The 14,179-nt window shown below is 41.5% G+C and overlaps 1 protein-coding gene across 1 annotated transcript in view; it reads right to left on the bottom strand.

Moving 5' to 3' along the window:
* Window positions 1–1,602: 1,602 nt before the first annotated feature.
* The window catches only part of DIS3L (DIS3 like exosome 3'-5' exoribonuclease), a 32,997-nt gene continuing 20,420 nt past the window's right edge, over window positions 1,603–14,179 (bottom strand). The window contains exons 9-17 of the mRNA XM_021693908.1: window positions 12,721–12,882; window positions 10,385–10,632; window positions 9,750–9,842; window positions 7,147–7,680; window positions 4,838–4,992; window positions 4,559–4,737; window positions 3,138–3,283; window positions 2,273–2,447; window positions 1,603–2,185 (exon numbers count right to left, since the gene is read on the bottom strand). Of these exons, the coding sequence (XP_021549583.1) occupies window positions 1,877–2,185; window positions 2,273–2,447; window positions 3,138–3,283; window positions 4,559–4,737; window positions 4,838–4,992; window positions 7,147–7,680; window positions 9,750–9,842; window positions 10,385–10,632; window positions 12,721–12,882 (2,001 nt within the window). The 3' untranslated portion in view covers window positions 1,603–1,876. The remainder of the gene's footprint in view (window positions 2,186–2,272; window positions 2,448–3,137; window positions 3,284–4,558; window positions 4,738–4,837; window positions 4,993–7,146; window positions 7,681–9,749; window positions 9,843–10,384; window positions 10,633–12,720; window positions 12,883–14,179) is intronic.

The raw sequence follows: 14,179 nt of genomic DNA, 5'->3' as shown, positions 1-14,179 counted from the left end.
GGTCATGATCCCAGGGTCCTGGGATCGAGTCCCACATCGGGCTCCCTGCTCGGCAGGAAGCCTGCTTCTCCCTCTCCCACTCCCCCTGCTTGTGCTCCTGCTCTCGCTATCTCTCTCTCTGTCAAATAAATAAATAAAAATCTTTAAAAAAATAAAAAAATAAAAGGGTCACCTGAAAGGCTGTTGTCTTGCCTGGCCTGTGTTGGTGCTAGGGGAGTTCACATGCTCCTTGATACCTTACTGACTAGTGGGAGAAACTTGCAAAGCATCATGAGGAACACAGAGCACCTAGGGAGGATCCACATAGGGCGCCTTTGCGTTTGTGGAGGAGAACCCAAGGATTGGGAAGGACATGTCTAATAATGATACAGAAATGGAAATCTAGGAAATAAAGACTTGGGAATGGCAAATATGAGGCTAGAAGTGTTAGGGCCAGTTGGTGAGAAGATCTGATTGGAGTTTTTCCTGCCTGAGTTTATCAGCTTGGTGGAGGAGTAAATTACAGATAAAGTGCCATGTTGACAACTGAGTTTAAAGGTCTTTCTAGTTCATGGCAGATTTTGATGGGCAACAGGGAAAGGCAAAGCAAGTTTTTACAAACTAGGAGATGGGAAGTTTGCTTTTTTTTTTCTTTCTTTTTTAAGATTTTATTTTTTTAAGTAATCTCTACGCACAACGTGGGGCTCGAACTTACAACCCTGAGATCAAGAGTTGCATGCTCCACCAGCTGAGCCAGCCAGGTGCCACGGGAAGGTTGCTTTTTATGAGAGAGACTGGCACGGTGATGGTGCTGAAGTGGCTTTGGTTTCTATCTGTGAAGCTGGGACAGGCAGGCATCTTAATGCCATCAGGCTTGCTGACTTCTGTTGGGGATGGAGAGTGACAAGGATGGTTTGGCTGAAAGGCAGGAAGTTGAGCACAAGAACATACAGGTTGGGGGTGAGGGAGCCTCTGTGGCTGGCTGGGGAATGGCCTAGTGGCAGACTAAAAAGTTACTCTTCCAGGGTGGGATATACTGGCAAAGTAACAAGTCTTCAAAAGGGGCAAGGCCAATGCAGCTCCATCCAAGGAGTACTCAGCAAAATGAGTGTGGAAAGGGAAGTTTGCGAGAACAGACCTTACTTACCTGTGCACTCCACCCCACTCCCTGTGCCTTGTCCCCAACTGGTGTGGGGACAGCAGGGGAGGTTTGAGTCACATGAAATAGTTTTAAAGTGGGCAGGTGGACAGAACTGTCTTACCTGAAGGCAACTGAAAAGTTAATCTGACAGCTGTCAGAGGGGCCTAGGACCCAAATGGCCCAGAGGAGCAATTACTAGAAAAATTTTTTTTTTAAATTTTTTTTAAATTTTTTTTTAAGATTTTTATTTATTTATTTGAGAGAGAGAGAGAATGAGAGACAGAGAGCATGAGAGGGAGGAGGGGCAGAGGGAGAAGCAGGCTCCCCGCCAAGCAGGGAGCCCGATGCGGGACTCGATCCCGGGACTCCGGGATCATGACCTGAGCCGAAGGCAGTCGCTTAATCAACTGAGCCACCCAGGCGCCCCCAATTACTAGAAAAATTAAAACTTATTTTGAAAGAACGGATTTGAGACAAGCTAATCAAAAATCAATTCTGGATTTATTAAAAGAGACTGGCAATCTGACTTGCAGAGTCACCATTCACGATCTCTGCATTTCTGAAAAATCAGTTTCCGCAGGGACCTAACTTCTTTTTAAAGCAGCTTTAATGATGAGAAAACGTTTTGTGCATTGGTGAACTATCTACCGCATCCGAATCGACTAGAACATTAGGTGACACGCAACATTAGATGTTAAGGTTAGAAAGAAAGTTGAAAGAGTTCTCAAAACAGCTCTTTTAATGAAGTAAAAAGAGTCACATTCCATAACTGTTGGAAACATCCAGGAGAGCTAGATCCCTTATCTCCTCTAGGAGTGTGTACAGGCTTCTTCCCTTTGTTTGGCAGTATTTTTGATAATCTTCCTGAATGACGTTTACTTTGACTTCTTGGGCAAGCTGAGCTTCCTCCACAGATCTAGTTACTTCTTTCACTAAATCACTCTTTAACAAGAGGGAACTCTGATGAAAAAGTTCTGTATCTGGTATCATGTACGGTTTGTTGCTTATTATTTCAAGCCTGATTGTATCAGAATGGCAACGGGAGGCCTGTACAGATATTCTCACCTATCACAGAGGAGAAAATGCATATTACCAAATCACATTCTTTATACTTGACGTCGAAAACAATGCTTAATGTAAATATGGACTTACTGTTACATGGTCAAACAGATGGAACGTGACAGACTCCCCGCCTGTTGTGGTAGAGGTGATTTTGTTTTGAAATCGTTGAAGGGATCCCGGTTTCCATTCCGAACGGCTGTCTGAGCCACATGAGATCACCAAACCATCTTTATTTCTTAAATAAGCAGCACCTTTAATCCCAAACCTGAATCATTGCCAGAATAAAAATCCTGAGATAATGTATTCTTAGTATACAAATCTTGTACACTCAATCTAGAATGCTAGTTTTTATTCTAGATCAAAAACGACTTTTCCTCTCATTTACCTCCAAATACTTCACTGAGCAGATGGAAAAATATTTTGCTAAATAAGGAAGTAAAATCCTATCTTAACACTAATACAGATGTACTAGATGCTAATCTCCTTTTATACTGTTTTTTAAGTACAAGCCCAACATGGGGCTTGAACTCACGACCCTAAGATCACAACCTGAGCTGAGATCAAGAGTCAGATGCTTAACTGACTGAGCCATCCAGGCGCCCCTCCTTTTATACTTATATCGTGCATTATTCTATTACATTATGTACATCTGTACCTACAAATAGTTGTTATATTTTAACGAGTTATATCTAATGTACTGTTTGTGTTCTACACTTAGTTTACTATGATTTTTTTTTTTAAGATCTTATTTTTTGAGAGACAGCACAAGCACAGCACGGGGAGGGGCAGAGGGAGAGGGAAAGACTCTGCTGAGTAGGGAGCCTGATGCCGAACTCAATCCCAGGACCCCGAGATCATGACCTGACCGAAGGCAGACGCTTAACCGACTGAGCCACCCTGGCGCCCCGAGTGTAACTATGATTTGTTAACAGCTATTATGTTAGATGTAACATACCTTGGTATAAATACAAGCACACCATTTGTTCTAATTGAATATATAACCCCATCAGATATGCAACGCTCCTCATTCTCTGGGTCTTTGTCTTTAAAATACATGCACTGGAAGAGCTCAGTAGATTGCTTCTGAGAATGCTGTGCTGCCTGTAAGAAGAAGCACAACCCGCCGCACCTAAAGCATGCGGACATTCCCGGGGGAAACAGAATTCATACCCCCACAGAAATGATGTCTTTAAAAAAAGGTTGGACTCTAGAAAAGTATTAATACAAATATTCTTCTCTATTATGAATTAAATCAGTTTTGTGGGAACCTAACCATCCAGCAATCTTTCCCTCAAAAATGACTTTTTTAGAAAATTAATTCTTTAAGAAAAAACCTGTTTGTTATTTAAATCTGTTACAGTTCATTCAGGTAGAGGAAAGTACCCATATCTATGCCTTGCCTTTATTTTCAAGTCTGTTCTACCGTAGTCCTGCTGGTGCAAGTATAAATTAGTATTGCTGTCCTGGAGGGCAAGTTGGTAATTGTATCAAAGTTTTATTTGTGCACACCTTCTGAGTCAGCAATTCATTATCACCAGGAATATATTCAGGCAACAATCTGAGAAGCCTGTAAAAGTGTATATACAAGGATGGCTATAAACTGGGTTGCCCAGAACAACAGCACTGCCTAACAGAACTTTCTGCAATGATGGAAATGTTCGATACATCTGTGTTGCCCCAAAGGTAGCCACTAGCCACACATGTCTAGGAGCGTGTGAAATGTGGCTCGTGCAACTGAGGAACTGAATTTTTAATTTTTAAGAATTTAAATAGCCCCTATGGCTACTGACTATAATATTGCACAGCAGTGAACTAGAATACAGGATACAAAAACTGTATTAAACATTTAGGTAGTTTCCAATTTTTCTGTATCACCAAGTGCTCTCCTCTATGCTGTACAATATTGTAGCCACTAGCCAACAATATGAAATACAATACAAAGCAGCTTCTAAAAGAAAGATGTCATTACTCTGAAGTGATGTTGTCAGTAACAGATGTGTCAAGTGCAAAAGATTTCAGAGAGCAGGTATGGTACCATTTTTTGTTGTAAATAAAAAAAAGCATTGTCTGGAATAGTGAATAATGCCTATCTCGGGGTGGTAAGATGATCCGTGGTCTTTTACAGGTCTACTTTTTGGGAAAAACATCTAACCTATTGTTAAATCTCCTAAACCCACATTAAGTGACTTCATAACATCTATAAATGTATTGAGAGCAACACAAGAAACTTTACAATTTTTCATGTTATTTCATTGGGGAGAATAATGCAGAATTTAATGCGCTAGAATATATGGCACTTCGTTCCACCACATAATAAAGCTGATATTCTCTTAGCAAAAGAGATGATGGGTAAGAGAATTTAAAATCCCCTCTTACTCGGTTTCTGTTGTTGATGTGTCTGCATAATTCCTCAAGATCTTTGTTGCTGAACAAATTGTCCTTAATTTCCATTTTCTTATCTTTCGAAATGGCTGCCATTAACAATCGGTGTACTACTATATCTGAGTATCTTCTGATCGGAGATGTAAAGTGAGTATATTTATCTAATGCAAGGCCTTCAGAAAGAAACCAAAAGATGGAAATCAACAAAAAAATATAGTTTTTAAACGACCTGCTCAAGGTTATGGCCACACAAAAGGAAATGCTATCATTCACCATAATGATGGAACTCTTCCTCCGCACACGACCCAGTGGAGAAATACAGTGCATTAGACATGGCCTGCGTGGCCATGGATCGCAGCAACCTGTTTACGATGGGATCGTTGGGGTCATTCGCATTATCCAGAGAATCAGCCAGTGTTTTATTGGACCTGACAAAAAAAAATCGGAAAGACCTTTATTTAGTCCCCAGCAACAATGTACAAGTCAATACTCTGAGGGAAATCTTTCACTCTGAAGAAATTTTATTTTGGATACGTTTTAGAAGCAACTCTTTTCAACTATAGCAATGTAGTTTGCTTTTAAGGTTGAAACAAAGGAAGTATATCAATTTAAATAATATATATATATATTTTTTTAAGATTTTATTAGAGAGAGTGAGAGCGCACAAGCAGGGGGAGCAGTAGAGGGAGAGGGAGAAGCAGGTTTCCACTGAGCAGGGAGCCTGATGTGAGGCTCGATCCCAGGACCCTGAGATCATGAGCTGAGCCAAAGGCAGACGCTTAACCATCTGAGCCACCCAGGTGCCTCTAAATAACATTTCTGAAGTAGTTAAGAGCAATGTACTGATACCTATGTGGTTAGGTTAATGCCCAGCACATAGTAGGTGGTCAAATACTTTTGTGGAACGGAATTCTTAACACCCTGAAGTTAAACATCCCTTACACGTCAAAGAACGGACTTTTTGAAAATCAAGAATTACTGAGCAGAGGGACTTAAAAAACAAAACTAAACTAAACCTGAGGTGCACAGTTAAGAGAAACTTAAATTATCTTCCTTTTCTTAAAGAGAAAAGGACAGGAAATATTCTATTTATTTACTCAATCTTTAAAACCCAGGAAATAATAGAATTATATTAAAAGTGAAACAAGTCAGCATATCATTCAGTTCTGTACTAGAGCCCATTAAGAGAGAGGGAGGGAAGGAAAGATGGAAAATGATGAACAGAGCATCATGAGTGGGCTAATGTGAGCTTTCCAGCGTGATAGATGTGAATGCGTGGATTCAAGTCCAGACTCTGCCCTGACTCACTGTTAAACTACAGGTAAGTCACTTAACTTCTCCAGATGGGATTCCCTATCTGTAAAATACAAATGATACAAGATATCTGAAAGCCCTTACCCAGTGAGCCCCACACACACGGTGCTCACCCAGGCACTCACCCACCAAATAAACCAACAAAAGATACATCACAGACAGAGGCAAAAAAAAAAAAAAAAAAAATCCATTTTGGTAAATAAATAGAAGATATTTTAAATAGCACCTGTTATTTGAAACAAAATATCGAAAAAAAATCCTCTATGCTAATCATTTTTTAAACTTACCCTTATTTTATTTTTTTGTTTTTAAGTAAGCCCATTGTGGGGCTTGAACTCACGACCCCGAGATCGAGAGTCACATGATCTACCAAGTGAGCCAGCCAGGTGCCCCTGTACATCATTTTTATTTATTTTTTTAAATTTTTATTTTTTATTTTTTTTAAGATTTTATTTATCCATTCATGAGAGACAGAGAGAGAGATGCAGAGGCAGAGGGAGAAGCAGGCTCCCCGTGGAGCAGGGAGCCCGATGCAGGACTCGATCCCAGGACCCTGGGATCACGACCTGAGCCGAAGGCAGACGCTTAACCGACTGAGCCATCCAGGCGTCCCTGTACATCATTTTTAATAGGGAAAATCTTTTATCCTGGAGGGGGGTGAACAGAGATGTCTCATTCTATGAAGGGATGGTATAAATTTATCATCGGTGTGGTGTTTTAGGATATTGCCTCAAAGATAAGCTGCATTTTTATTTTTTATTTATTTTTTAAAGATTTTATTTATTTATTTGACAGAGAGAGACACACAGAGAGAGGGAACACAAGCAGGGGGAGTGGGAGAGGGAGAAGCAGGCTTCCCGCCGAGCAGGGAGCCCGATGCGGGGCTCGATCCCAGGACCCTGGGACCATGACCTGAGCCGAAGGCAGATGCTTAATGACTGAGCCACCCAGGCGCCCCGATAAGCTGCATTTTTAAAGTAATGAAATAAATAGGATTACTTCTTGGTATTTGCCTAAGGGGTCTATGAAATTAAACCAAGGGTAACAGGTCCCTTAATACCGCCTTACAAATCGTAGTGGATCAAAATTATGTCTAAATAAACTCATTTTCATTTTAATCTCTATACCTACATTATAGTAAATGAAGAGAGCCAAGAAGTTTTCTAGTCTTAGTCAAAGACTCGGCTGTCCCATTTTAGGAACTACTGTAAGATAAGTCAGTGTACAGCACTCCCTGCATCCCTCTGCCCCCTCAAGGCAGGAGTTACCGTGTATCTATGAAGAAGGCTTTTGCTTTAGCACATTCTCGCAGTTCAGAAAAAAACTCCTGGTGTGGAGGAGGGTGCTGGCGCAATAAGGCCTGATGAGGGAAGCTCTCCCAGATCTTCTTGGCTACCCAGTGGTTGGCCAGGATCATGCATTCGGCCACCGTCTCGTGGACTTCCAGGGGCTGCTTGGGGATGAGGTCGTGGATGTTCTTTTTCTCATCCAGCTGAACACGAATCTCTACCCCCTCCAGTTCGAGGGCACCGCAATGGTCTCGCTTAGCCCGGATGTGGCGCGCTATGTCCGTCAACTTGCTGATGGCCCACACTAACTCCTCTAGCTTGGCTTGTCTGCTCTTCTCATCCAAATCTCTGAACTCTGGAATATCATCAACAATGTGGAGGTTTCCGTCCAGCAGTTCCTGGGCTGCTTCATAAAACAGTTTGTATGCTGATCGAATAATGGTTCTGCCGTACCACACTTTCTTAATTTCATAGGAGGTTTTATCCAATTCCCATATGACACTTACGGCGTACCTACAAAACCAGTGAGGCTAACATCATTATTCAATTCTTCCTTTTTTTTTAATTTTAATTTTTTTATTTTTTTAAAGATTTTATTTATTTATTTGACAGAGAGAGACACAGCGAGAGAGGGAACACAAGCAGGGGGCGTGGGAGAGGGAGAAGCAGTCTTCCCGCTGAGCAGGGAGCCCGATGCGGGGCTCGATCGCAGGACTCCGGGATCATGACCCGAGCCGAAGGCAGACGCCTAACGACTGAGCCACCCAGGCACCCCTAATTCTTCCATTTTTGAAGCAAGTAGAACTAGACCCTGGATGTAACTTAAAAGAAATGACAATGCTACAGGTTTTTGGACCGATGTCTCAATCCAAACACTCCACCATTAGCTCAAAAACTATTTAAAATTAAAACAACAAAGTTAGACTAGGTTCTGTTGAGCTCTGAGCAAATCTGAAATTAGTTCACATGTAGTGTTACAAACATAAGCTTACAGTTCTCCATTTTGATTAGCCTAGCATAGGACTGATAGAGTTAAGTCTGGTGGGCTCTCTAGTAAAGAAGAAAGCCTTTCAAATCTTACAGAGTAACACTGAACTATCATATCACTCTCGATGGTAGGTTAATTAGCAAAAAGTTCATTTAGTAAAGAACCACTTTACCATCAAATCAGTCTGTTTAAAAACATATGCAACATTTGCAACTCATATAAAAAACACAGGGCTAATTTTCCTAGTATGTAAAGAGTTCTTATAAATCAATTACAAATAGATGGAAAACTAAAAAAAAAAAAAGGGGGAAAGGAACATGAAATAGTTCACAGAAAATACATACATAAATGAGTATTAAACATACACAAAAATAATTTACTAATTTTTACTAATTTACTAATAGGAAAAGTGCAAATTAAAACCACCTAAGTAAGATACCATTTTCATCTCAAATTGTCAAAGATAAAAAAATACAAAATACTGTGTTGGCAAGGCTGTTGGGGGGGAACAAGCATTTTCACACATTAGTGGTGGGAATATAACTGGTGTAACCTTTATGGAGGGCAATTTGATTACATCTATGTAAACACAAATGCATATACCCTTTGACACAGAAATTCCACTTCTAGGAATTTATCCTCCAGGTATTTTAAAAATGTGGAATGACTTATGTTCCATGTAATTTGGTACAGTTTTGTTTGTAACAGCAAAAGACTGAAAACAATCCAAATTTCCATAGATAAGCAACTGTTATTAATATAGGCTGATCTCCAAGCTACATTAAGAGAAATAAAAAGCAAGCTGCTGAACAGCATATATACATATAACATCACCATTTGTATATAAAAGAGAGACCACATGTTTGTATGTATATGCATTATGTCTAGAAAAATACGTAAGTAATTGGTAACTGGGGGCGCCTGGGTGGCTCAGTTGGTTGGGCGTCTGCCTTCTGCTCCGGTCATGATCCCAGGGTCCTGGAATTGAGTCCTGCGTCGGGCTCCCTGTGCAGTGGGGAGGCTGCTTCTCCCTCTCCCTCTGCTATTCCCCCAGCTTATGTGCTTTCTCTCCCAAATAAATAAAATAAAATAAAAAGAAATTGGTGACTGGGGGAAAGTGATAGGAGGGGAGCCTTTCACTAAATATCTTTTGGAACCTATAAATTCTGGACTATATGGTTTTATATGTATTCAAAGATAGATGTAAATGTTAACTACAACAAATAAACAAAAAACTCCCTAAGTTCATGATCCTCATGCAAAACAGCCTCAACTGGGGAATATATATGCACAAAATCGTCCGCATTTGTTCCCAGACTTTAGCTGAGTTTAAAAAGCCAACAACGGAGGGAGAAGCGGCCTCACAGCTAGACAGGCAGAAGAGATGAGGGGAAGGGAAGGGAAGGCTAGAGAAATAAAGCTGCCTACAAATAAGTGGCGCAGCGGGCACAGGGGGAAATCAGGGGTGGAGAGCAGGGGGCAGAGCATATTCAAAAGAAGAGGAGAAAGAGGCCAGAAGCAAAAGCACTAGGCATCACAGAAGGGCCAAGACAAGCCCTGGTGATTAAAAAAAAAAAATCATGAACAAACTCACCTATCAACGCCTCCCAGAAGAGAGCACAAATCAGCGCTGAGGATGGAGGGCAGCATGTCATAGCGACGGTCTGCTAAATAGTAAGTGGTGGCCCTGTGAATGACACATACATGGGTGCGTGACCTTCAGCAGCACAACGGCTGACTGCAGGGGCCGCGGGGAGGTAAAGGCCACATCCTCAGTGCAGATCCCCCAAGACTTGCTGTTTCATAAAGTGCAGCAGACTGGGTAATCAAGGGACTAAGGGGGACTGCCTTGGGCTGAATATTCTTCCAATACTCAGACAATAAAAAGAAAGAAAAAGTGACATGAATCTTAGTTGTCTAGGAAAAATTCGAGTGTAATGAGCCAGTACTTATAGAAAATAGTATCCATACAGGAAAAATTTAACTCACTGCACTTTAGAAGGAAAGTGGGTTTGAAAAGGTTCTGTTAAAAAAAAAGGAAAGGTAAATTGATCAAGGAACTATCTCTCTAAAGGGAAAGGGGAAGTGGACCTCCATTTTTTTTTTTTTCCTAGAAGGGATTTGCAGAATTGCACAAAATTGGGAAATCCTTGTTTTGAGACTCTGAAACTCGGGAGTTATAGAATAGGTTAGAGTCACAAATACACTGCTGGTGTCTAAAGACATTACCTTGTCCTAGCTTCAATGTCGATATAAGAATTTGGTGGCACGAAGTGCGTTACGTCTGCAATGTGGACCCCAAGTTCCAAGTTGCCATTAGTTAAGGTTCTGACTGAGAGCGTGTCGTCCACATCTTCACAGCCTTTTGGGTCAATGCTGAACACAAGATGGGTTTCCCTCAAGTCTTTCCGTTCTCGTTCCTCTTCAGGACTCACTTTCCAGGGATTTCCTGGTGTGTTGACTGGCATCTCACACATCTGTATGACGAGAGTCAGATATTCAGCAATTCTCGCACCATAAGCTTCCTGTGAAAATCTGCTCTGGAACATTCTCACTGCAACCTCATAGAAATCCCATTCATTCCCTGTTACCTTTTGCAATAAACTTGTTTCCTTCTTTCGATCAATAATTATTTATTAGGTGCCTAATGTGTGTCAGGAACTGCGCTAGGTTCTGGAAAGGTCAGGAGCCAATAGGAAAGACGAAGTCCCCTGCCCTTGAGGACCCTTACAGGTTGGCAGGAAATGTGCCAGTTTCTGGCAGCTTCTTTAGTTATGGAGGCCACAGCAAGGATGAATGGTGGCTTATAAAGAGCACAACCTCTTCCCCATTTTCAAATGACCCACTTGTTTAAATGTACTTGAGCTTTTAATTCAAGGCAAGCCCTGAAAAAAAAATCAACATGTCCCAAGTACTAAAAGCCTATTCCTTAAAGATAATTTAAGCAGGACCAATCTAGGGCACTTTCTATTATTACCTGTTTAGGCCATCAATTTGCAGTTAAGTAGGCTAAACGGGAAGAGAAAATTCTAGTCCTGTGAAGTCTAATCCATGCTTTATTTTATTCTAACATTTTCACTAAGAGCTGTCAAAACAAGTCAACAAATAATTTCCAGAAACCAATGTTAAGCATAAAAATTTAATAATGTAAAATATTCTAAAATATTTTACTATTATAGCTACTATTCTGTCAAAGACTATAATGAAAATAACACCCATACGCTCTTGTCGGCAATGCAAACTGGTCCAATTTTTCTGGAGAATGATCTGCCCATATATAAAAGCCACTTAAATTTTTTATGCCCTTTGACTTGGTAATCTTACTTTAAGGACTACATCCCAAGAAAAATGATGCAAGAGGAAAAAAAAAAAAAAGCAATGTTTATAAAAATGTTTGAAGTAGCATTTCTTCTACTACTGAAAAATTAAACAGCCCCATGTCCAACAATCGAGGAAGACTTAAGCCAAGCAGAGTACAACGATATGCAATAATTTGCTGTAACTACAAAGTAGCTATGTCAATACACAGAAATAATTTTTTTTTTAAGATTTTATTTATTTATTTGACAGAGAGAGAGATAGCGAGAGCAGTAACACAAGCAGGGGGAATGGGAGAGGGAGAAGCAGACTTCCCGCCGAGCAGGGAGCCCGATGCGGGGCTCGATCCCAGGACCCTGGGATCATGACCTGAGCCGAAGGCAGACGCTTCACAACTGAGCCACCCAGGCGCCCCTTTATTTATTTTTTAAAAGATTTTATTTATTTATTTGACAGAGAGAGAGATAGCAGGAGAGGGAACACAAGCAGGGGGAGTGGGAGAGGGAGAAGCAGGCTCCCTGCGGAACAGGGAGCCCGATGCGGGACTCGATCCCAGGACCCTGGGATCACGACCTGAGCCGAAGGCAGCCGCTTAGCCGACTGAGCCACCCAGGTGCCCCACAGAAATAATTTTAAATGAAAGAAGCAGAACAGAAAATAGCATGGGCATGCTACGGATCTAGTTATGCAAGACTAATAAACAAGATTTATGAGGATTTTAAAAGATCATGAAGTGATGGAAATAGCTAATGTTTTATGTTTATTGAATTTGTGTTTTCTGCAGAGGTTACAAAAACTGTTTCAAGAGCATTATTTTTTGACCCTCAGGTCAGAGATACATGGAACCCTAGAAGCCGCTCCCCGTGGCTCTGTGCAGGCCTGTGGGTGAGTGATTAGGACAGGGAGTGGAGCCCAGTAGGGTCTGTAACTAGGCACCTTGCAGCTGCTGGCGATGGATGTATACTGACAATAAGCCACTGACATACCATTTTTAAGCACAGTTGGAAAATGTAAAAATTTGAGAGCTGTGAGGCTCTGGGAAACTAACTATGCACTTGAAGCTGACTTCAGTCTGGTCCACACACAGAATAGAGAGGAGTGAGATGCTTCCATTATCTGTGGCTTTCGTGAGTGGTTACACAGTACAGAGATTTTTCTTCTTAACGATGAAACAAACAACAAACGAATGCAAAAAGAAACTGTACAGAATGTCCTTCACTAGACCAAAGGACTCTGGGAAACTGGACCTGAGCTTCGGAGAAAGGGACAACCGAAATATTGTTTTCCACCAAGATGGTTGCGATTTCCCCTTCCAGGTCCCCGATTCTTCCTAAAACACGCACAAAATGTCCATTTGGATACACAGATGTCGACTCCCAGGAATCGATGCGTACAACCACCCGGAAGTCCTGCACAAAAAGAGGAAAAAAAAAAAAGAAACCCACCAGCCCAGCACCAGGAATTAAGTGGGTCAATCAGAAGCACCAGATAAACAAGATACACAGCAGCAAGCTCCAAAAAGAGTGGCCGATTTAACAGTGGGTTTTGCTTCTTGTTTTGATTCTTGCTGTTTTACTAAATTGCCAGATGGTTGTGTAAGTGATTGGCCCAATGCTTTGGAAGGAGGCAACACCTCTCTACATCAAATAAACAGGCTGCAAATTTTAGTCTGTTAAAGAAAGCCAACTGTGACATATTCTAGTTAACATTTGCAACACGAAGGAAAACCCCATTGTGCATAGTACAAATTCCATTTCAAAACAAAAATCTCAATTTTGCCAGTGTGGGAGTTACTTTCTACTTTTTTTTTTCTCTTTCTTAAAAGATTTTATTTATTCATTCATGAGAGACAGAGAGAGAGAGAGAGGCAGAGGCAGAGGGAGAAGCAGGCTCCCCGCGGAGCAGGGAGCCCGATGAGGGATTCGATCCCAGGACCCTGGCACCATGACCTGAGCCGAAGGCAGACACTCTACCGACTGAGCCACCCAGGCGTCCCGGCTTTCTACTTTCTTTGAAGTTACTTTCTCAGTTTTAAGGGCATCTTCTGGTGGGGGAGGGGTCAGTGTGAACTGAACCCCACTGCCCCCAAACTCCAGCAAACCACGGGTTTGGAAAGCGAGGGTTGAAACTGGCCTCAGAGAGCCTGCAGAAGGCTTCCAAGGATGCAAAGGGTACACAAAGACCCGGTTATTGGCTCTGGCTCGGGACGTCCTGCTACAAGGTCTCATTTACCAACTGCAAAACATCAGGCAAATGAAATTGGGCCATGCTCGTACTCTTCGCCACAGTAAAGGTTTATTCCTAACTTCCTTGTTTATGTCTTCTCTCCAGTGCTATATTCCTTTATGGATAATCGATTCGGTGAAGTACCACTATATCATCCCCACAGGGCAGAGGGATCGTATTTCTATATCACTGGCTGGAAGAAAGCTTGTTAGTGTTGGCAAAGCATATCTATTGGAAGTTTCTGTGTTGGACAGCCGGATAATGTATGTACTCTGTAGTTGTCCTACACAGCTCCTTCTAGGACAGTTTCTCTCTGGCCTCCATTTATTAACCAAGGACTGCTTAACAGAGGGTTCTATATACTTAGAATTTTTAAAAAACAGGATCTCGAGATGCCAAATGCCATCAATAATTTATCCCTTCTTATGCAAAGGCATTAACTGCATTTCCTGGTAGAGCTGGAAGGCTGGCAAAGACAGG

This window comes from Neomonachus schauinslandi, chromosome 9 (assembly GCF_002201575.2).
Source record: "Neomonachus schauinslandi chromosome 9, ASM220157v2, whole genome shotgun sequence".
Classification (NCBI taxonomy): domain Eukaryota; kingdom Metazoa; phylum Chordata; class Mammalia; order Carnivora; family Phocidae; genus Neomonachus; species Neomonachus schauinslandi.
This window is presented reverse-complemented; position numbering and strand designations above follow the sequence as displayed.